Source organism: Typopeltis vanoorti, chromosome 10, assembly GCF_054136105.1.
Source record: "Typopeltis vanoorti isolate ZY-2024b chromosome 10, IOZ_Tvanoo_1.0, whole genome shotgun sequence".
Lineage (NCBI taxonomy): Eukaryota > Metazoa > Arthropoda > Arachnida > Uropygi > Thelyphonidae > Typopeltis > Typopeltis vanoorti.
The window spans coordinates 71302336-71325718 of record NC_143558.1 but is presented as its reverse complement, the minus strand read 5'-3'; the positions used below and the strand labels follow the sequence as shown (position 1 = coordinate 71325718).

Here is a 23383-nt window from a genome sequence, read left to right as displayed (position 1 = left end):
CTATGGAACCTAACATTCGCGTGATATACCGGGTCATTATAAAATAACATCAAGTATTCAGAGCCCTCTAGTAATGTATTGGACAAAACACACCAATATTCGGTAGACGTACACAATGGAACATGGGGATTCGATTTAACGAAAAAAATAGTATCAAAAGTCGCCAACAGGGGGAAATTTCGGCGCTGCCAAATTAATTTTAATAGGTGACTAATGAATGACTAAATGGCAAATGAGAGACAGCACACATCAATTTCATGACGTTTGTTAATTACAAATGAGGTTCAGTATGACCAGCATTGTTCCAGTAACTACATATATGCAGTGCACATTTTCTACAGTGGCTTGCAACATATCGGAATTGATGTCTCACCTATAACGTTATTCGATCTTTCAAAGTTGGAATATCGGGTACATGTCCTTGATACACAATGCTTTTAAGAAATCCCCACAGCCCAAAGTTACAAGGATTGAGATCAGGCGATCTCGGTGGCCATGGCGTGGGAAATGCATGACTACTGATTCTTCTCTCAGAGAAATATTGTCATAAAGCATGCTGTAACTGAAGTGCGATGTGGGGTAGTGCACCATACTGCATGAAGATGGTCGAATGGAGACATCTTTGTTGCAGTTGTGGAACCACAAAGTTCTGTAGCATATTGGCATACCTGTTAACATTGACAGAACAGGTCACTGGTCCATTTTGGCGATTTTCCTTGTAAAAGTATGGACCGATGATAAAAGATGCTGTAAATCCGCACCACACTGTGACTTTGGGCAAGTGGATATGCATCTGCAGACACACGTGGATTAGTTACAGCCCAAATGCGAGTTGCGTGTTAATATCACTGTTCAAATGAGCGCGCTTCGTCACTCCATAAAATCACGGCCATGCATCATCCACTTCCATGCGTGCTAAGAATCTCAAAGATAAGCCGATTCGTGTGGTCACAATTCTTGAACATGACTGATTTTATATAAGGGTTAAAACTTCAACATCTGATGTAGGATTTTCCACACCGTTGTGTATACGATATCCGTTTGCTGGGATATTGCTCGTGCACTGCTGGTACCCCACATATTCGTCATCTCCTGTTCCACAATAGCAGTTGCAACTTGTTGGCGATTGATTAGTTTGCGTGCCCTGCCTACCTGCACTGCTAGAATTCCAGTAGTTTCAAGTCACAATGTTTTCATAAGTTTGTTACGCTAATGGGTCCTTTTTGTAAATTTTTCATACACCGAAAATCACGAAGACAAGCACTGGCATTATTGTTCAGCTGATAATAGTTTGACTAACAAAGCACTCATGTAAGATAAGAGGCATCGAAAAGCAGTTCGTCTACGAATGATAAGAAATCTCACAGGCTTTCCTTTTATTGCATGATCGCTCACGTGATAATGCAAATTAACGCATTTTACTCGGAAAACAGCGCCAAAATTTCCCCCGGTGGCGACGTTTGGTACTATTTTTTTTCGTGAAATCGAATCCCCATGTTCCACTGTGTATGGCTACTGAACATTGGTGTGTTTTGTCCAATACATTACTCGCTAGAGGGCTCTGAACACTTCACATTATTTTATAATCACCGGTATATATATATATACATACATATACACATGTGTGAGCTCTACAATTTGAGTTGTAGGGTTGTTTCAAAAAAAAAAAAAGCAGGCCCGATTTCGTTGAATAGAATTTAACCCGCAAGTCTTTCTTCTGGCCAGATATCTAGCACATTAGTAACAAATGCCATTCCCACAGGCACAACTGAATGTTTACCCACCTGCCAAATAATCTACTGATTATAAAAACATTTTTGAGAACTGGCCACTCCAGATATCCATGTGAAGTGATATCAGAAGCAGACAAAAGTATTTTAACTAAGCGTTTCCAAAATTGGTTGCATAGATTGACATTTTACACGAAAGCACAAGCAGCTCTTAAAACATTAGGATCTACCAAAATTCCAATCCACCCTTGATACCCACACAAGACAATGTGAGAGATTTGGCAATTGAAATATAGGTCTCTTTCATAAGAATTCAGATGTTCAGAAAATTAATTTTCATAAAGCGATCATAAATTTATTTTACTTCAGTATTCATCTTTGTTTTGTCTTTCTGTATAACTGATATCAATCAAGAAATAGAAATAAACTAAGATAAGAAATGCACCAAAAAAATAATTTAACCATAAACATTTTTTTTAAGACTGTTCTTCATATCCTAGATGGGATTCAAATCCAACTAAGAGAATTTGTTAAAACCTACTGAGTTAGAAGTCTACATTAATCACCATTTTTAATAAGAGAGCACTTGAAACTAGAGGGGAAAAAAAAAGTGAAGAGTTACAACACAAACACTAAAACCTGCAAGAAGATAAATGCTGAAACCAAGTCAATGATAGTCATATCAGATATGACATACATACAGGGCTGTGGCAACCCGAGGGGGGTACACCGCACCCGGGCGCATTTTATGTAGCTAATATCTAATTTGGATTATACAATTATATTAAGGCAGCCGATAAAAGTTTGCACCGGGCAGCAAATACTCTTGGCATGCCCCTGCATACATACATTTGTGCTCAAAATATTACTGCAAGATCTCTTAAGGCACCGGTGAGTTTTGGTGAAGAGCAGTTTTTGCTGTGGAATATTTGGCTATAGTATGGCTTAGGTATCTGAAACTGAAGTCCAATGACAAATTCTAGACACGGATGTAATTATTGCAACAAAAACATTCAATCTCCAAATATTAGTAATGCAGTTTTTGTCATGCTATTTGGTCAATAATATGGAAACCAACTTTATCCTGATTCATGCAACAGAAGTGAAGCGAACAATTCTTGGTTTGTGTATGAGAGAGAAATTAAAATTCTTAAATTCATTCAAACAAGAAAGCTCTATTATAGTTATGCAAAAGGTGTTGAAAGTTTATTTTTCACTTGGTCAGACTATAATAAATTTAGTTTAATCCTTTATCCAAGTGTGTGCAAACAAAGTTTGCGTCTGAAAGTATCTTCAGGACTGGGGTAAAGTGGTAACAACACCGGACAACTCCTTTCTCTAAATCCAGAGTAATTTAATAAAAAGGTGGCACACCGTTTGGCAGCTCCTATAGGAGGAGATGACCTTGCTAATGCTTCTGCCTGGTATCTGCACTTGGGCCTGGCTCCCACTGAAGAGACCTCAATAAAGGTCGAAACTAGTCTGGGTTGTGGCCCTTCCCTTAATGCATAAACATTATACATATCCGCAAGGAGATGTCTTTTGCATTGTGGGAGATACTGAGATATGAGTGTTGGTAACTTGCTCCACCTTTGCAAGGAGTTGCACCACTTTACCCCAGTGCTGAAGATACTTTCAAACGCAAACTTTGTTTGCACACATTTGGATAAAGGATTAAACTAAATTTATTATAGTTATGCAAATGCTTTTCACCATGTCTGACCATAGGTTCAAGTTGCAAATATTATAATTTATGCAAAATAAAATAAATATAATGAAAAGTTGGTGATGATACACAAGCTGCAGCTGAATGATATGTTGAGAAATTGCATGCTAAACTTGGAATGAATTAATTCTGGCAACAAACTCTGGGCTAAAAAATAAAATGGAACAGGGTCTCTTTTCTCCTTCCCCCGAGCTACAACTACTGTTAAAAACAGAAATGAAGTTGGAAACAATTTCATTTAAGTTAATGCTGAAAGGTTTTATACATGGCCAGTCGCAGTGTATTTTTAGATTAATTTACAAAAAATTTGTGTGAAGTAATTAATTTACACAATTTATACATATCACTTGAACAGAAAATCTACTTACTTTGAAGAATAAAGATGGGATGAGAATAAATGTGATCAAGATGAATTCACATAAACTATATAACATGTATTTTTCACAAAGAAAATGGTGTTCAGATATATCTTAATATTGCAAACAATCTTGTTTATTATTCTCGGTCTTTAAAATATCCATTTAAAAAAATATAATGAAAAATTCCTTGCAACAACTTAAAATCAATACTGAAATTTACTCTGATGCTACTGTTTAATAATAAAACATTACTTTGGAAATAACACTAGAACCAAAGTAAATTTTATTCTTTATCAACTCAACAGCAATAATCGCTCAACATGAAAAAGGAAGATCTTTATTTTTATGATGAGCAATTCAATGACCAAGATACATCTTGGTTCCAATTTTATGCAACTATTAACTAGAGATGCCTTCCCCTTACTCCCACTTACTCTTTTTCTACATATGGTGTTTTTAAGTGAATATATTAACAAAAACAGTAGTGAAAATAAATACATTCAGCACTGGCACATTCTGGTGTTAAAAATACAAGGCTATTTAGAATATTACAGACCAGCACAGCAAAAAACCAAAATACGTGGACTTATGCATAAGAGCACAACATTTTATCTGTTAGATGCTTAAAATGCAAAAGGAATAACTTCCAGGGAACTTTATACAGTATAAGTAAAAGAAGTTGCAATTTCTCTTGCTCCACTACTACACTACTGCTTCAAAGTATCATATTACACTAATGAAGGGTATTTGGAATAATAACAGCAAGTACTGTATACCAAGAAATTTAGATGTGTACCAACTAACGGTATATATAAATTAGCATATTTCATTGTGAAATGTTTGAAATTCATCTATTAGTTAAGGGATTAATTGATAATTAATACATACAGTCATCACACAGTTTTGTTTTGTTATTTAACAAATACAAAAACATTGGCAATTTCTTGGTTTCCGATGTATATCAACTGACAGAACTACTCTTCAGTTTATGAAAGTTTATTTGATCAACACATACTTGCCACTAGTAGCACTGCATGGCACAAGAAAGCTGACTTCGGCACTGGGTCTTCTTTGAATGTCTCATATTTACAATGTTGATATAACTGTATTCCAATTTCTTGACTTACAGTACAATGATCTCTTTCTCACTCACGTTTTATCTTCTCACTTTCTCCCTCACTCTTTATATATATATATATATATAAAAAATCACAGACGTTCCATTATGGAAACTAAAAGAAAATAACAAATTGCATGATACACAAGCTAGGAATACCTCTGTACAATTACACAAACATAACAATGGTTATAAAGTGCGTGAATAAGTAGAGACTGAAGTCTCAATGACAGCCATCATGGACCAAATGAAAGCACAGGTGCCAAAATTCATATCTCTATCCTCTTCCAATATATTCAAATGATAATGAGGTATCTGCCCAAATAACGAGCTAGCATCAGTACTCGATACTATTGTGAAACAGTTATTCTTGAAATCTGGGCAATGTTTCCAAAATTTCTGCACAAGGAGATTTATACAATTTCACAGTCTTTCCTGCTTTTGTGACAGTTTAGTAACCAATTAATCTTGCCCAAATGAGAAAGTAATCTTTTGAGGTTCCACTGCAGCAATCCTCTGGGTATTATTTCTGTTAAAAACAAAAATTACTATAAAATCTGAATTGGTAAATAAAGAATATCATAAAACACTTATGAAAACTGCTTTATTAAATCAATAAAAATATACAAATGCAGATTAAAAGCTATTTAACTCAAAATATGGTAATATATATAAAATTTTAAAATACATTGAATTCAGTTTCCTGTAAGGCAGTATAAATTGTTGGAAAGAAATTTTCATTGCATAAAATATTCTGCAAAGAATATAAAACAGAAGTGAGATAAATTATGGAGTATTTGATTTAGTATTTTTATTTTAACATTAAACAGTTTTTAATGATATGTAAAATGACTATTTACATACTATATTCAAACAGTATTAATCAAGTTTCAGAATTAAAACACACCAATAGTGAAAGAGAACAGTTTGTATATACTGAAAATTTATTTTAAAGAGATTAATAGACAAAACAATGTCACTATCAAGAAAATAAAATGCTATTTAGTATAAGAAAATTGAAAGCCGTCTTTTAAAGGAAACAGCTAATTTCACAAAATATTCTGCACAAATTTACACTGACATGAAGAAAAAAGCACATCTCAGAGAGGAAGTGGTTGACAGAGTACTAATACCTGATTTTCTACATTATTTTCTAAACAAAAAACATAGTGATGAGTACAGAACCCCCTTTAACTCAGTTGATATAGACAAGCCCTTTGGTTGAAAAGATCCTGGTTCAAATCATCTAGGATGTGAGGATCCCTTATTGGGGTCATGAAGGTAGAGTATTTTTAAATCCCTCATAACAGGTGAACTGGCCCTATGACACAGTTCTCAAAACACGAAATACTTACCCCTAGAGAGGGGCGGGGAACATCTGGCACCTGGGCTGTATAAGGCCTGCAAAATCATTTGCTCTGGCCATGCCAAGGCAAACCGCAGGCGGGACTTGAAATTCAATAAATCTAGGAGCTTTTTTTCATAGCAACATAAATTTATATTAACTGAATCATAATAATGAAGTAAATTTTTTGACAAGCAAGGAACATCCATTATGGGATAGACAGGACATGTACGAGTACATGACAGGACAGACACGTATGCTTCTCGTCGGCTGCTGTGGCAGCCAATGAGAAGATCTCGAGAGTCGATGGTACGAATGTTGGATATGTTCCAAATACAAGATGCAGGATTAAAACAGTGATCAAAGCAAAATAATTGCATCACTGATAACACACACAGGATAGTGACCAAGTAAAACTTAAGTGGTGTGACATCTTAAAATGGCATCTACAAAGAAAAGTTGATTTTCCCAAGAGAAATGGACAAATGATTATTTTTTTTGTTGAAGTCAAAGGCAAACCCATGTGCCTAGTTTGTGGCGATGTGTAAGCAGTAATGAAAAAGGCCAATCTGGAGATTCATTACAGCTCAAAACATGCTAAACTCAATGAATTGGTAGGCCAAATGCATGTGGATAAAATCAATGCTCTTCAGCGGAGTTTGGAATCACAACAAGCTGCTTTCACTAGGCCTCGTTGTAACAGAGACAATGTTATTCAAACGAGTTATGTAGTGAGTGAGCTAATCACAAAGAAGCTGAGGCCTCATGTAGAGAGAGAGTTTGTGAAAGAGTGCATGGTGGCTGCTGCAGAGTTGCTAGCAATAGACATAGTAAAATTGTTTCAGAGTGTTAGTTTGTCTCGGAGAACTATCTCAGATCAGATTACTGACTTAGCACAAGATATTGAAACAACATTGAAGGATTCTGCAGATTCCCAATTTTTCTCTCTGACTTGTGACAAGACAACAGACATAACAAATACTGCTCAACTGGCCGTTTTCATTCGTGGGATAACTGCAGATTTTGACATGTGAGAGGAACTGCTGTCACTGGAAGCCATGCATGTCACTACAAGAGGACTTGTTTTATCAATGAAAAAAACTTGAGCTAACATTTGAAAAGTAGCGTTACTGCAGATGGAGCACCAGCCATAGTTGGCTCGTAAAAAGGGTTAATTGCATTTGTCAAAAGAGAACTGAATCGTCTCAGTCTTGATCCAAGTGATTTAATTATATGCCATTGCATCATATGCACCAAGAAAGTCTCTGTCCGGTCGTTGCGGCGCAACAATGTGATGTCAACAGAAGTGTCACATGAAGTATGGTGGCTGAGTGTCGGGAACATGCTCATGAGGTTTTACAAACTGCAGGATGAAGTCAAGCAGTTCATGGAGATGAAGGGAAAACCTGTCAGGGAACTCAATGATAGCAAGCGGCTGTGTGATCTAGCATTCATGGTGGGCATTACCAAGTACCTCTCAGAGCTGAACGTCAAGCTGCAGGGCCCTAACCAGCTTCTCAGCTCCCTGCTTTCAAATGCGAAATCATTTGAAGCTAAATTTAATAAAAGTGCAACTCGAAAGGAATAACACGGTGCATTTCCCCACTCTGGAAGGACAAAAGCCTTCTACGACACTTGAACATGCTGGTGAACGTGTGAAACTAATTGAGGCATTTAATGAAAGATTCAAGGACATGAAAAGTAAATAAATGGAAGTGAGCATCTTTGCTACACCTTTCAATGTGGAACCAACTGATGTGCCTGATAACCTACAACATGAAATCATTCAGCTGCAAAGCGATGATGAGCTAAAAGCAAGGTACGACAACTTTCCACTGCTTGGGTTCTATAAACATTACATAAGCAATGATGAATTTCCCAATTTGAGGAGACATGCATTAAAATATGCATCTGTGTTTGGAACAACTTACTGCTGCGAGCAGTTCTTTTCAAAACTGCTTGCAGCATCGTAAGGAGTCGGCTGCGCTCCAGACTGACCAACACAAACTTGGAAAAGCAGTTGCGAGTAGCAACATAATCAATACCAGCTAACATCACATGCCTCACCAAATAGAAGCAGTTCCAGCCATCACAATAGAGGTGAATTAATTAAATGTTTGACCAAATATAGCAGGCTGATTTTTATGTTCTCGTAGAAAGGCTTAGACGTTGGTTGCACATGCTTACTAAATAACAGCATACAATAGAATATACATTAAATTTCCTCCCGTTATCTCAGCCCTATTTCGGTTCGCAATGAACTCAGGCTATTTCGTTTGGCCGGGAAAATTCTACAAACAAATAGAGGGGACATCCATAGGTTCACCACTCTCCCCACCCTTGGCCAATTTCTTTATGGAGACCTTTCAGAGAAAGCCTTAAACTCAGACCCACAAAAACCAACCATATGGCTTTGCTACGTTGATGGTGTGTTCGCTATTTGGCCACATGGCTCTGATGCACTCCTCTCCTTCTTAACACACTTAACCAACCAACACCCTAGAATTAAGTTCACCCCGGAAAAAGAGGAAAACAACCTGGGGCTGATTCCATCTAGTGGAATCAGTTCCAGCCCTAAGAAACATGCCAAATCTCAACAAATTTGGTTGCATGAGACTGCCCCAAATTTGGGAGGCTTACATCAGGAGGACCTTCAGCCCAACAGCCAAGAATACGTACATAGCCTGCTGGGGGGGGGGGGGGGGCACCATCAGGACTTCTAGGGAAAACCATAGCTTCCTCGCTTCGTTTCTTATATACTGTGTTTAGTGCCTGCGTGCACGTGTCTTTATTGTAAGTTCCTCTGAAGATGGCAACGTGACATTGCCGAAATATATTAAAGTTTAATTTAATGTATATTCTATTGTATGTTATAATTTCCTTAAGTCATTTAGTAATTTTTAAGTTCATAATTTCGTATGGCCCACGAATGATGTTATAAATATCCAAATGGCCCTTGGCAGAAAAAAGGTTTCCCACCTCTGCCCTAGAGGGATGCAGCAGAGTAAGGACAAGCCAGCTGCATTAAATGGTGTAAAGCCCATAATCAAAGGAAAAACCAATCTTGGATGGATGAGAAATGGATGGGAACAGGAGTACATATGTTTTCCTACATGAAATAATTTAAACCAAATCTTTTATAAATATGTGAATCACTCCCACAAAAGTCTGTAAACCTATAGAACATTAGTACTATGGGCGAAATAAGGAATAGATATTCTGGAAATACTAGTACAGAGACCACGCACAGAATTTTTTTTTTCTTCAAAATACCAAAATAAGGAGATTGATTACTATTCTGGCTGGTGCATCTCTTTCACGTGATGAAAAACTTCCAAGGAGGACCAGAAATGGCAAAATACATGTTTCAATCCAAGGTTGTGCTCCTGGGTTATCCTTTGCCAAGAGGAGTATACTGATTTAAGAAAGACTGCCAACAATACTTAAATCAGGACACTCCTCTTGGCAAAGGATAACCCAGGAGCACAACCTTGGATTGAAACATGTATTTTGCCATTTCTGGCAAAATATAATATTCATTACAAGCTACACCAAATAACAGACTCTTAAACATCATATCAAATTACATCTTTCTATCTTTTACAAGATGATTTGATACATTTTTACCAAGGCAGTTATTCAAGAATGACTGAGGTCATGAACATCACCTGAAACTATTCTTCATTGGGGAACAGAACACACACACACACAGAGGCTCACAGTGCATCTAGCCTCTTGGATAGAATAAATTAAAGATGCCAAGAAATTATATTCTTGGTTTAATCCTTTATCCAAGTGTAAGCAAACAAAGTTTGCACCTGATGTACAACTCATATACAGAAGCTAATGACTTCATATTACTTTCCTTAGCATCCCATAATGCAAAGCACATATCCTTATGTGCATGTATAATGCTGTGCATTATGGGAAGGGTCACTACCCAGACTGGTTTCGACCTTTATTGAGGTCTCATCAGTGGGAGTCAGACCCAGAGATGATACCAAGGTTGAAGTAATGCAATTTCTTTATTTCCATACACAAGTAGCCAAAAGATGTCACACCACCTTATTATTAAAATACCCTGGATTAGAAATAGTTGTTGGAAGTTTTTCTACTTCTTAGATAGAAAGTATATTTATATAATGGGTCTCAGACTTTCTCTTACTCAGCTGATTTTCTTATGAATTTAAAAAAGAAAGTTTAATTAAATTTTCCTCTACTTTAAATAAAATCAGCAATATTTCCTTCTCAATAAGTCTGGAGAAATAGGTACAAGGTAAAATTACTGTACATCTTTCTATCTTTTACTTTAATGCAAAACATCTAGAGACACTGCTCCACTGAGTTGAAATACATCATTCGTCCATTTTCTATTGGGGCTGTTAAAACACAAGCAGTAGCTGTCCAACATCCTTTTCAAGTTCAACTGCATAACGAACTGAATCTGTGGGTAACTTATTTCCCAACTTTTCAACAGCAGAGTACTATAGGTTCTGCCATCTCTTATGTGTGTGAGAATATTATATATATTCTTATCCTTAACAAAAGGCTGTTAAGCCCATTAAACATTAGTACCATGGGTTGCTCTAGAAACCAAACATGGAATTTTAAGCAACTTCAGGCCTTCAAGAAGCAGGATGGTGGTCTCAGTGTGGGCAATGGAATTCATCTATTGCCGGAGGGCATTTGCAGAACATGGATTTGAACCAAGTTTGATAGTTGTCAAATCTTCTAATGATTGTGTGCTATAAGGTTTGTCAAATGATGAAGAATGGAGTATATTCATGAGTATAGTTCTGAATAGGATGTGAGGTCTGTGGGAGAAGGTCATTTAAGTACAAGAGAATGAGAGAGAATAAGAGAAGTACAAGTGACTGAAATAGCCATGCCAGTAGCAGAAGGCAGTCACCAAAACACAGTCCTGTAAGAAAGATCTCACTTCATTTCCATTCACTCTTCATCTTCACCTTATTCAGACATCCAAACAGGATCATATTTCTCTTGTTGAACTAACTCACACAGCTAGTTTCATCTTACACAAGCATAGTTCAGCTGGTATTTCTTCAGCTTAAAAAACTCACTTTTCTGTTCAAGACATTAGTTCTTGTCTCTATCCAACTACTAACACTGAATAAATCCCAAATCTTCTGCCCTCAAAATGCTGCTACAGCATCTGGAGTGGTGCACAATCTGATCAACTAATAACCCAACTTTAAGAGATTTACACTCTTTCAACTACAGCCTCATGTCTGACCTATATATTTCCATGGAGAATGTCCTGCTGAACTGGCTATCATCAGTCCATCACTTTCATCCAAGTTTGTAACAGCACAAACAATTGCTAATCATCTATTTCCCATTCTCATTCAAAGTTACCAAACCACCCATCTGTATACTTCGAAATAGCTGCCCACATTCTGCTTCTACAAAAACTACTCATCACATATGGCACTGATGTATTGTACGTTTTGCAATCTGTCATGAGTGGTTTGCACAGAGTCCATTTGTCTCTTTTGTGAAATTAAAAGAGTAAAATTTTCAGTGGAAACATCTTATTATGATGTTCATCAGGGCTTCTTAAGATAATTTCATTCACTGATGCTATAATCTAAACCAAAATTGCTCAGTGATCATTTCTAATTAAGTCCCAAATTCTTGATACTCACAAAATGTGAATGAAAGAACTATAGTTACATAATTATTTGTAAGTGTCCAGAGAAATCTGCAAAACTGTATAAACAATATTTTAAGCCTATCCAGATGCGCCTTGGACTATGCTGTATGCAGATGACATTGTGCTGTGTGCAAAATCAAGAGAAGAAGTGGCAGCTAAACTGGAAAGTTGGAGGCAAGTACTGGAAGAGAGAGAGAGGTATGAGATTGAGCAGAGGTAAGACAGAGTATATGTGTTGCAAAGTGGATGGCAACCAGGAGACATATCTAGAGCTGGAAGGAAATGTCATCAGGAAGGTAAGTGACTTTAAATACTTAGGTTCAACAATGAAGGTGAGGCCGAGAAGGAGGTGGGATGCAGGATACAAGCAGGATGGAGGAACTGGAGAGAGAGATGGTCTGAGTGCTATGCGATAAGAGGGTACCGATCAATCTTAAAGGCAAAATCTACAGGACAGTAGTGAGACCAGCTATGACATATGCTATGGAAACTGTGGCCCTCAGGAAAAATAACATCACCAGGATGGAGGTAGTGGAGATGATAATGCTTAGGTGGATGTGTGGTGTGACCAGAAAGGATCGTGTGAGAAATTATTATGTAAGGGGAATGGTGAAAGTTACAGGAGGCAAGGTTGAGAGGGTTTGGTCATGTGATGAGGAGGGAGGAAGAGTATGTGGGAAGAAAGGCCATGTAGATGGATGTCCAGGGGAAGAGGAAGCGCGGACGGCCAAATAAGACATAGTGACGGAGAACTCGAGGATGATGAACTTGGATGTGGCTACAGCCCAAGACAGGAGGTTGCGGAGGAGACTCACCACAAACAGCGACCCTACTTAAGTGGGAAAAGCTGCAGAAGAAGGTTTTATTTTTTTTTTTTTTTTTTTTTTTTTTTATGAGAGTCAATGCCATAATAAATATAGGGCTACCTTTTGTTGAAATATAGAATATTTATTCACTACTTATGACAAAGAATTGGAGTTTCCCAAAATTCTAGCAGCTGTCAGTGTAGTGTTATTTTATTTTTTTTTTTTTTTTGGAATTGTATAACCTAACATCATAAAACAAAACTGGTTACTCTTTTGGAAATAAATTACGCCCCTTTAAAAACAATTTATAATAATAATTCATACTTCATAATCTCACTATATATAAGGGAGACTGGAAAGTAATTAATTTTTTGAACTACATTTTCAATATAAATTTTATTAAAGAACAAATTAACATTATTCAATTCTATAATCGGCATCGTTAATTATAACCTTATTCCAATGATCTACTAAGTTTAGAATTCCTTTTTTGAAAAAAGTTTTTTCTTTGGAGGCAAAAAATGATATCGAACTCCTTTGGACATCATCTTGCAAACGGAAGGTTTTATTTCTTATGCTGTGTTCTAAGGACCTGAATAAGTGATAGTCACTAGGGTCAATATCCAGCAACTCAAGAAAAAATTAGGCAGTTAGGAGGCAGTTAGGCATCCTAACTGCCTAATTTTTTCTTGAGTCATTCTTGCAGAATGTGGTTTTGCATTATCTTGTTGCAAAATTACCCCTTTTCGATTGACAAGTGCAGGACATTTGATTAACAATGCTTGTAGTCGCTTTAATTGTTCACAGTAGATGGCTGCTGTGATAGTCTTAACTTGTTCCATGAGTTCGTAATGAATAATTCCATGAATATCCCACCAATCGCACAACAGAACCTTTTGTGGATGAAGTCCATCTTTAGGTGTTGGAATTGGACTTTGATTTGGAGAAAGCCACTGTTTTTTGCATTTAATATTCTTATACAGAATCCATTTTGTCACCAGTTACGACTTGTTCCAAAAAGGGGTCATTTTGTTGTCAGGTCAACAATGAATTGCAAATAGTCCGTCTCTGTGCTTTATTGTTGTCTGACAGTTCATGCGGTACCCATATACCCTGTTTAAGAACCTTGCCACTCTTATGTAAGTGCTCTTGGACAGTTGACCATGATGAATTAGGTTTCTCTGCTAATTCTTGTATGGTTTGTTTTGGATCTGATTCAACAAGTCTTAAGAGCATCGTCATCTAGAGTAAGAGGTCTTCCAGATTGAGGACTATCAGTGAGATCAAAATTTTTTTTTCTGCAAATCTCCTAAATCATTGCTGACATTTGTTAACGTTCAATACGTCTCATGACCATGATGAATTAGGTTTCTCTGCTAATTCTTGTATGGTTTGTTTTGGATCTGATTCAACAAGTCTTAAAAGCATCGTCATCTAGAGTAAGAGGTCTTCCAGATCGAGGATGATCAGTGAGATCAAATTTTTTCCCCTGCAAATCTCCTAAATCATCGCTGACATTTGTTAACGTCCAATATGTCTCCATAAGTTGAGCAAATGATTTTGGTAGCCTCGGTAGCATTCTTTCCTTGGTGAAACAAAAACAGCATATGATAAATGGTGCTCTTCAACTTTAAAGTCTGCCATATTAAAAAAAATAATCTAAAATTAAAAAAAAAAAAAGAAGATTTTTTTAAATAGAAAAGTAATGCTAATATTTAAATAAAAATCAAATTTAATAATTTATGTGTTATTTAAGAAAAAAACAATCAGCTAAAAATGACCTATTAAAAATCATTGATTACTTTCCGGTCCCCCTTATATATAGTTATACTAAAATGGAGAATATTATGGATCTGTCCATATTTTATAGCCCAATATATAGGCTGACCATATTTCCTTGAGACAAAAACGGGACAGGGGTATGTAATATTCTGTATTCATGAAAAAATAAGACGATAAAAAAGAAGTTTCATTACATAAACATATTGAGCTTACCATTATTCTTCAGTGACAGAACTCATACAAAAATTTAGGTAGACGTAGAGGAGGGCTCTATTTCACCATGATCGTACCATGAATATTTCTCTGATGAAGTGATCTTATGCAGCAAATTTTGGCCTTTCAACACCTTATCATAAAACTTCTCACACTCCATGATACAAATTTTGTCTTACAACTAACATAGCCCTCATTGTCTCAACACTTAATCTAGATTTCTTCTTTGACCACATACTGTTCATAACAGAAAATATTCTCTCAACAGGTGCTTACTTCTTGAAAGACAAAGAATAAACTCTACAATATTACAAAAGCCTTGAAAGTCTAGGCGCTTTTCGTTCATTTCAGAAAAAAATCTGTACCCATCTCTCAGATACAGGAATGTTTTCTTTATTCCATGTATCCAACTGCCTCACAATTATAGATTTTATGAGGGTCCACTGATCAAATACACGAGTTTCTTCTGTTTCTGTTCGTGTGATGTGTTCCTCGTTCAGGCTGTACTGTATTTTTCCATTCAGGTAGCTTAGTATCACCCACTTGAACTTCTCAGTGATTCATAAACTGCACTTCCACTGGTTGACATATTCTAAGCTGGTTTCATAGAAATTCTCAAAAAAAACTTAGTCTCATTAATTTCTCCTGAATCTACTATAATTTTCAGTTGTTTTTTGAGCTGATGTTTTTAACTGAAGCCAGAGTCTTTTCCTCATCCTTAGGTTGCTGGCTGTCCATGTGGTTAGCCTAGTGGCTATGTGCTTCAACCATATGGCGATATGCCTGGGGAAGGAGTGTTCTAGGTTTGATTCCTGTTGGCGACGTGAGGAGCTTAAGGATCTTCCTCACCTATAGCCAAGTTAGCCGGTCTTGGGAATAGACAGCAGTGTTTCTCATCCCACAAGCAGGCAAACTGGTCCCATGAACACACAGGATAGCCATAGGATACAGTATGGCAGGGAAGGCAATGGAAAACCACCATGCTGTTTAGGAGCAGCTATATATTTATATAGATGCTCCTAAACAGCCGAAAGGCTATAACCACAACAACAACAACATGCTTCTGGCTATGTAGATGTTGGTTGATGTCACTTCTGCCTCCATGAGCAATGGAAAAATGGATATTACAATGTTGGTATACCACTTTTGTTTCATCACTACACAGCTTGTCCAGTTTAATAAATTTGAACTTTTTCTGGAGATAGTCATTAAAACTGCAGTTATGCTTCTTTGACATTGCAAAGATAGACTTAAAGCTTTAAAAAATATGAAATGTAAACCACTGGCATTGAATAACAAAGCCACAGGTTAGCATACAGGCAAAACAAAAATAATGCTACATCAGAACAGACGGTGCGTCTGAGATGTGACACCTGTTCTGATGTTGCCAACATGTTCTGGGACCACTAATGTTTAATCTGTATATCGATGAAATAGTTCAAGATATGAGAGGAGATATTCTATTGTTTGTTGCTGATACTACCTTGAGAAAAGCAATTTCAGGAAACTCTTGATTCTTGATTGACTTTAGGTGGATGAATGGGAATTTTTTCAGCATTACAAAGTCATGCATTTGGGCGAGTAAAGGTTGAACAAGATGTATTGGAGGAACTTTGTGCAAGGAGGTGAAAGACACAAGGAGCTGAAGTTTAAAGGACACAGTGCAAAGCTACCCAGAAAATTACTGTATTGAGAAGGATGCTGACTAATATGGTTAATAAATTTTACTGTATAAGGCACCCATTCCCATCTATATGGATTATTGTACTTAAAAAAATAAGTGTGTGAAAGAGAGAATGCACGGGTGAAATGACAAGATGGCACCTAGCCTCTGGAATATTGAGTTTGAAGATATATTGAAGAAACATGCACTGCAGAGATTAGCAGACAGGAGATAGGATATGATGACAGGAGACAGTGAAAGATGCCTAACAGACAGATGCAGTGAATTTACTGCACAGTGCAGCAGGTGGTGGAGGATGAGGTCTGGAAATTGTATAAGGGTAAATATAGTAAACTGTAAATGTAGGTCCAGAAATACTAATATATGAACACTTTAGGATTACACAAGTAGAGTAGTGGTGTCACATTAGGTGATGAAACATCTATACCACCTAAAATTTACTTTATCTGCTCTACCACAAACAGGTTGTGACTTGGAATCCCAATGTAGTGTGACTCTTCATGAAGTCTAAGGACTAGACTATTTTTGTTACTCTGTGTTCAAGGGATTGAAATAGTCCAAGGAAAAAATTTTTTGGTTTCTAGAGCAGATTTCCTAACTTATCGAATCCTTATTTCACCCATGAAATAAGTACAACCTTTTATGGGTGGAAATCTTTTTTTTTTTTTTTGAATTTTAAAAAAGTGTTCATTATCTGTCTAATGCTTTGCTCTACACTGTTGGGCAGGGGATTAATTATAGTTTACTTAAATCAGAACATGAAAATGTGGATTGCTTGTTCTTATGGGGAAGTTCAAAAATGGTAATTCGCTGTTTTCTCTGTTGCCAATAAAATACAAGCACACAAAATAAATCATTACCTGAATTAGGTATGTTCAATTACTTTCATATGTCTTCTTTACTGAATGTTTATGTTAAAGCTGTTCCATAACTCTTCATTCAAACTGAAGACATTTTCATTTGATGCTATTCCCCTCCACCACTTCAAATTTCTTTTACTGTTTTTGTATCCTTATTCAGTCTGTTCAGTTCTAAATGTCAGTTATCATGGAGCAAAGATTGTAAGTTAAACATCAGTGCTTTGGAGGTAATTAAAGTATACATCAAAGCCTTGATACAATTGCACTTGGACTAATGTACACAGATTTGCTTTTCTGGGTTCCCAGGAGACAGAGAAATGTGGAAAGGCTACAAAGAAGATTTATAAAGATGATAATGGGATTATGGAATTCAGATGAGGGCTGTAGACACTGGCAGATAAGAGAAATACGAGTTGATATGATAAAGGTCTAGAAACTGTTGAAACGGTGTTAAAGAATACTGGTTGATGAAATTTTTCATTATATGGAAGAGAACAAGGGGGAATTTCTGGAAGTTATGACTGTGTAGTTAAGAAACAGGTGAGCAAAACAGTGCCTGTTAAAGTAGTGGGCACATCTAGTGCCCACTACTTTAACATGAGTCTCAAACAGACTGCAGTATGTTTGCTGCTCTTCTAAATATGACACCTAGACCAGTAACCTAGATCATCTGTGGACAATCTGGTGAATGCACATTACATCTGAATGGTGCAGCATAGAATGTGGAGGCGCATGGTTGCAATGGCTTCCTTACTGCTCCCATTTTATTTGTCTCATCACCAGAGCAATCCCACCATAACAGCACAAAAGCTGGTTCTGCCTTTGAATGTGTAAGGCATGAATGGTATCATTACAGTGGTCAGAGAGCATCTTAATTTAGAGACATTTCAGTCATAATTCCATGGATGGTAACTCTGCACCCCAGGTCATTCTGTCAAGCACACGTATCAAGTGTCCGAACTTGCAGCTCCCCTTGTACTGAGGGATTACTAGTGCATTGATTAGTTACAGCAAAGTAAAATTAACCTGTCTTACAACAATCTAAACTTAGCTCATGTCTGCTATTAGTTGGTGAACAAACCGATGCTTGGCGAATTCTGCTTCACAATTATAGGAAGAACCAACATGAAGAATCAGAAAGAGGTGGTGTTATGAATTTTGGGTTGACACAAGCCAGTTATCCCTGTAGTAACTTTTCTGATATATCTTGTTTAAAACTCTTAAAATCAAAACTATCGATAGGCACTGCTTTGTGGTCCATACTGAAAATCAAAATCAAGCCAGCTTTTGCCCTTTTGCTTTACACAAGGTTTCTATCCATGCTGAGTTCACTTTAGTTACCTTTTGACAGATGTATTGCCCCAGTAAAACTCCCCACCCAAAACACTGTCCTCAGAGTGGACTGCACCAGGAAATGGAGATCTCTGAGGGCTAGAATCTGTTTCTTTGAAGCAATAAATTCTGAAGTCTCAATCAGCAAATTGCAGAATATTTACTTGATTCCATGTTTGGTTTTTCTTTTATCTGTTCATTGTGCATGCTAAATTCATTTTGCTAGTTATTTTCTGTAACAAAGTGATTTCCCAATCCTAGTACCATTGAGGAATGAAAAACTGCCTACTTTAATTATAATATATGAAGAGAGACTTCTACTATCACTATAGATTTTGAGAACTGTGGCCATATCCTTGTATGCTCATTTATAACAAAAGAAAAACTGCCTGCTTTAATTATAATATATGAAAACAGACTTCTACTATAACTACAGATTTTGAGAACTGTGGCCATATGTAGAAGTGTGGTGCAAATCATGCTCTAAAATACATATTCTGCAGAGAGATGGATAACGAGTTTGGGATTATGGATGAAACAACTAAGGTTTGGATACTGTGCTTATTAATCAATCACATGGGTTCTCCATTTAGTTTTTGCCTGTTCTGTGAATAAATTACCCTTCAAGGAAGACAAAAACTCTACCTCCTTCTTATAGATTCATATGTCCTAAACAGAATCTAAACCTTGATCTTTCACACTGAAAGGCAATATCATATTGTACTCGTGTGTGTTACAGCAGTACTAGCAGAGTTGGAACAAACTTGTGCAAGTAATTGAAAATTTAAATAAAATATTTTCTGAAATAAAAACTAAATAAATATTTTATTCTGTTAGGAAGTTTGAAAGAATCTGAAAATACTTTTCAACTTGTTAAGCCTCGTAAGCCTAAGAGATAGCTAACAAGCTATGGGTTTAAATCCTATCATGGGCAGATATTTATGAAATCAATGGTGGTAGATAAATTTCATTTCCAGTGTGAAGCCTATAGAGACCATTTCTGGATTATCTAGCTCTTAGCCGATGTGCATTATTAATACCAATGCAATACAGATTTCCAATGTTTTGTGGACAAGATTAACATTAAAAAGACACAGGAAAAAATTAATATTTTATACATGTCTCAAGATTTCAGAAATGACTGGATCAGCTTCTAAGTCTCCTTTAAAAGTTTAAAGGAGACTTAGAAACCTTGACATGTTTTAGCATTCTGATACCTTGTGTTAGGCATAGGCAAAATAAATTAATTTTAAAAAAAATGATAAAAAAATAAAAACAATGAAGTCTCAATGCACAACTTCCAAGTGATGAATGATACTCGTCACCTATGTAGAGATAATTTTCTACCCACTCCACTAAACATCTATTAGACTTAATGTGGTTGTAGAGTAAACAGTAGCAGGATTATTCTACAGATGATTAGGAAGCCTCCTGATGTGTTACAATCAGTTTGAGTACAACTCAACCTAGTGAAAGGGTTACAAGACCATTTTTCTGTTTTATATTTAAATACAGTGAAAAAAAAGGTGGGGAAAACAGAGATGAAACATGGTGAGTCATCTATTACTCAGAGTTTGAGATGACATTTCTTCCGACTAGGGAATACAACCTTATAATGCAGCAACATTCACCTTCCAAGAACCTGATTTGTGGGGGAAAAAAAAAAAAAAAAAAAAAAAAAAGCCTTACCACAGAAAGATGGGGGTTGACTTGGAAAGACTAGATATTGTCGTCATCACATTTAATGTGTACACAATGATGTTTCTGAAATCTGTTTAATGCAACAAATACTTGCCAATGGTGTTGTTCCATTTTAACAATGGCTTCCTAAGCAAGTTTGAAATGTAATCTTGCTAGTGCTTGCATAATGAAAATGGTTATTTGTAAATGAATTTTTTTTCTTTTTTTTGTAATTGCTTTTAAAATTTTCATATAAACCTGAAAGCAAATGGGCCTGGAGGAAAACTAGAGAAAGGTATGTTAAAAGTTGCAATGAGTTGATTAAGAAAAGGTTCAGAGTATTGGGAGAATAACAAAACCATAAACAGATATCTGAGAACAGTACAAAACTGGAGTATAGAATCGCACAAATTAACATCATATAATTCACCTTGATGCTTTCAAATCAGACATAAGAATAGTAAATACACCTCAATGGAAAGAATTCACTCTTGATATCCTAGAAACTCATTATAAAGAGGCATTGCAAAATAAACTACCCAAAGGTCCGAGCAGGACATATTGTACAATCTGCCATCAATGAAATAGCAGCAAAAACTTTGGTTACCAAGACTGCTACATTATCCCAGAACAAAATGAATGATACTAACTACTGAAGAACTAATAAAGAAATGCAGTGACATTAAGCAAGAATATAGAGAATTCAGAAGATACACAGCTGGGTATATGAATTAAATGAGCAAGTATACGTGGTATTCCAAAATGACAAGGAAAACACCCAGACTATCTGTTCACAGAACTATACTAGAAGATGCATAAACCCAGAGAAATATACTTGTTGAAAGTTTTTTTTTTTCTTTTTTTCTCTTGGTTAAACTATAAATTAAAGATGCCAAGAAATTATATTCTTGGTTTCATCATTTGTCCAAGTGTAAGCAAATAAAGTTTGCACATGACCGGTTTAACATTTAATAAGGCCTCATGAGTGAGAGCCACCTAGAAGAGATACCAAGCTTGAAGTAATGTGGAAGTAATATGTTTCCCATATAACAAGCAATCAAAAGGTGTCACACCTTATTACTAAAATACTCTGAATTAGAAACAGATGTTGAAAGTTTTCTTTTTTTACTTGGTTATCGTCATCGTCTTCCGGTAGCATTCTCTAGCAAGAGGGTTGCAGCAGATGAACAGCTTTTCTCCATTTCTCTCTGTCTGTCGCCTCAGCCATTCTTAAACCAGTCCATTCCACGATGTCATCGAACCACTCTCTAATTGGTCTTCAACGTCTTCTCTTCCTCTCAACTTTCCCTTGTAATATAGTTCTTGTCAGGTGTCCAGAAGAATCTCTCAGAAGATGTCCTGCAAATCTAGTCTTTCTCTGCATAATATTCTTGAGCAGTGTTCTTTCCATCCCAACTCTTCTTAAAACTTCTTGATTTGATATTCTCTATGTATAGCTAATCTTTTCCATCTTTCTATAACACCACATTTCCAATCTCTCAATTTCTGAGTGTCCATGACTCACTTCCATAACTTGCAATACTCCAAACTGTTGCTTTAACTATTCCAATTCTAACACCTATTTTAATATTCTTGTTTATACAAATTTTCTTCCTTTCCATAAATGCCGGTTTAGCTTTGCCTATTCTATTCCTAATGTCCAAATCTGAAGTAGAAATATAGTTCTTGATAAAGTAGCTTGATCTCTGAGATCAAGCTACCTAAATATTGAAATCTTTCCACTTCTTCTTCTAAAATCTTGGTTATACTATAAATTAAAGAAGCCAAGAAACTATATTCTTGGTTTCATCCTTTATCCAAGTGTAAGCAAACAAAGTTTGCACATGAATAACATATCATATAACACGGTGTTTCCCAACCTGTGGTCCACAACGATGGGACAGGTGGTCTGCAGGCAGACTTAAATTAATTCAATAAATATATATATTTTAATTATCTAAACCAATTAAAATTGAATAAGTAAGTAATAATTATAGAAATCAAATGGAGACTTGAAAAAAAACAACGACAACAAATATCGTCAGAATGTTCAAAGGCGGAAGCAATAAAACTATATTGTTGTTCACTTCACCCTTTTTATCATTCTGCCACTAAATTTGTAGTGGCAGAATGACAATAATATAGGAGGGGTGAAGTGAACCATATTATATGTTTATATATTTTTCGGAAACGTTTTTTAATAATGGAAAAATTGCTTAGAACTAGGACTTTGAAAAGAAAAGCAAATGAAACAGGTGATGCTAACCCTAATTGTGATACAATTGTTGTAATGGCAAGTAAATCTGATACTATTAAAGAAGAAACAAGCAGTTCAAAAAAAAAAAAAAAAAAATACAGTAGGAAATATAACGGTTTATATTTGGAATTCGGGTTTAATTGGTGTGGAGATGAAAGTGAATAGAAACCTCAATGTGTTTTGTGTTATGAAGTGTTGTCGAACGAGTGCATGAAACCTGCGAAACTTTGATGACGTTTAGAAACTAAACATTGTGATGTGAAAAATAAGCCAATTGAATTTTTTCAGCGATGTTTAGGGACATTAAATCATGGGAAAGATATAGTTTTGGCCATGGGTTCCATTAATAGCAAGGCACTAGAAGCATCCTATCTCTTAAGTTTGCACATAGCAAAAGCAGAGAAACCTCATTCTATCGGGGAAAATTTGCTATTTCCAGCTATAAAAGATGTGGTAAAAACGATGTTTGGTAACAAGTTACTAAAAGATGTTGATCTGATTCCTTTTTCAAATGACACTGTCGGTCGCAGAATTAATGATACGGCAAGTGATGTAGAATCTCAATTAATCAAAAGAGTTAAGAAGAGCTCTTATTATGCGTTACAAATAGACGAGACTACTGATGTTACAAGCGATGCGCAGTTAATATGCTAAGTAAGATATGCGCATGATAATAACATTCATAATGATTATTCTGTTTTGTAGAACTCTGCCATCCCGAACGACTGGAGAAGAAATATTTCCCTCTCAATAATTACATAATACACCAAGGGATCCAGTGGGAAATATGTATAGGCTTCTGTTCGGATGGAGCTCAC

General features: G+C 36.1%; 1 protein-coding gene across 2 annotated transcripts in view; it reads right to left on the bottom strand.

Annotated features, from left to right (window-relative positions):
• Positions 1-3922: 3922 nt before the first annotated feature.
• LOC150102499 (transcription factor YY2-like) overlaps positions 3923-23383 on the bottom strand; it is a 222848-nt gene continuing 203387 nt past the window's right edge. For both annotated transcript variants that reach the window (XR_016548910.1, XM_090398774.1), the window contains one exon: positions 3923-5461. Coding sequence is in view for 1 of the 2 variants with exons in the window: in XM_090398774.1 (XP_090254900.1) it covers positions 5395-5461 (67 nt within the window). In the remaining variant the exon portion in view is untranslated. The remainder of the gene's footprint in view (positions 5462-23383) is intronic.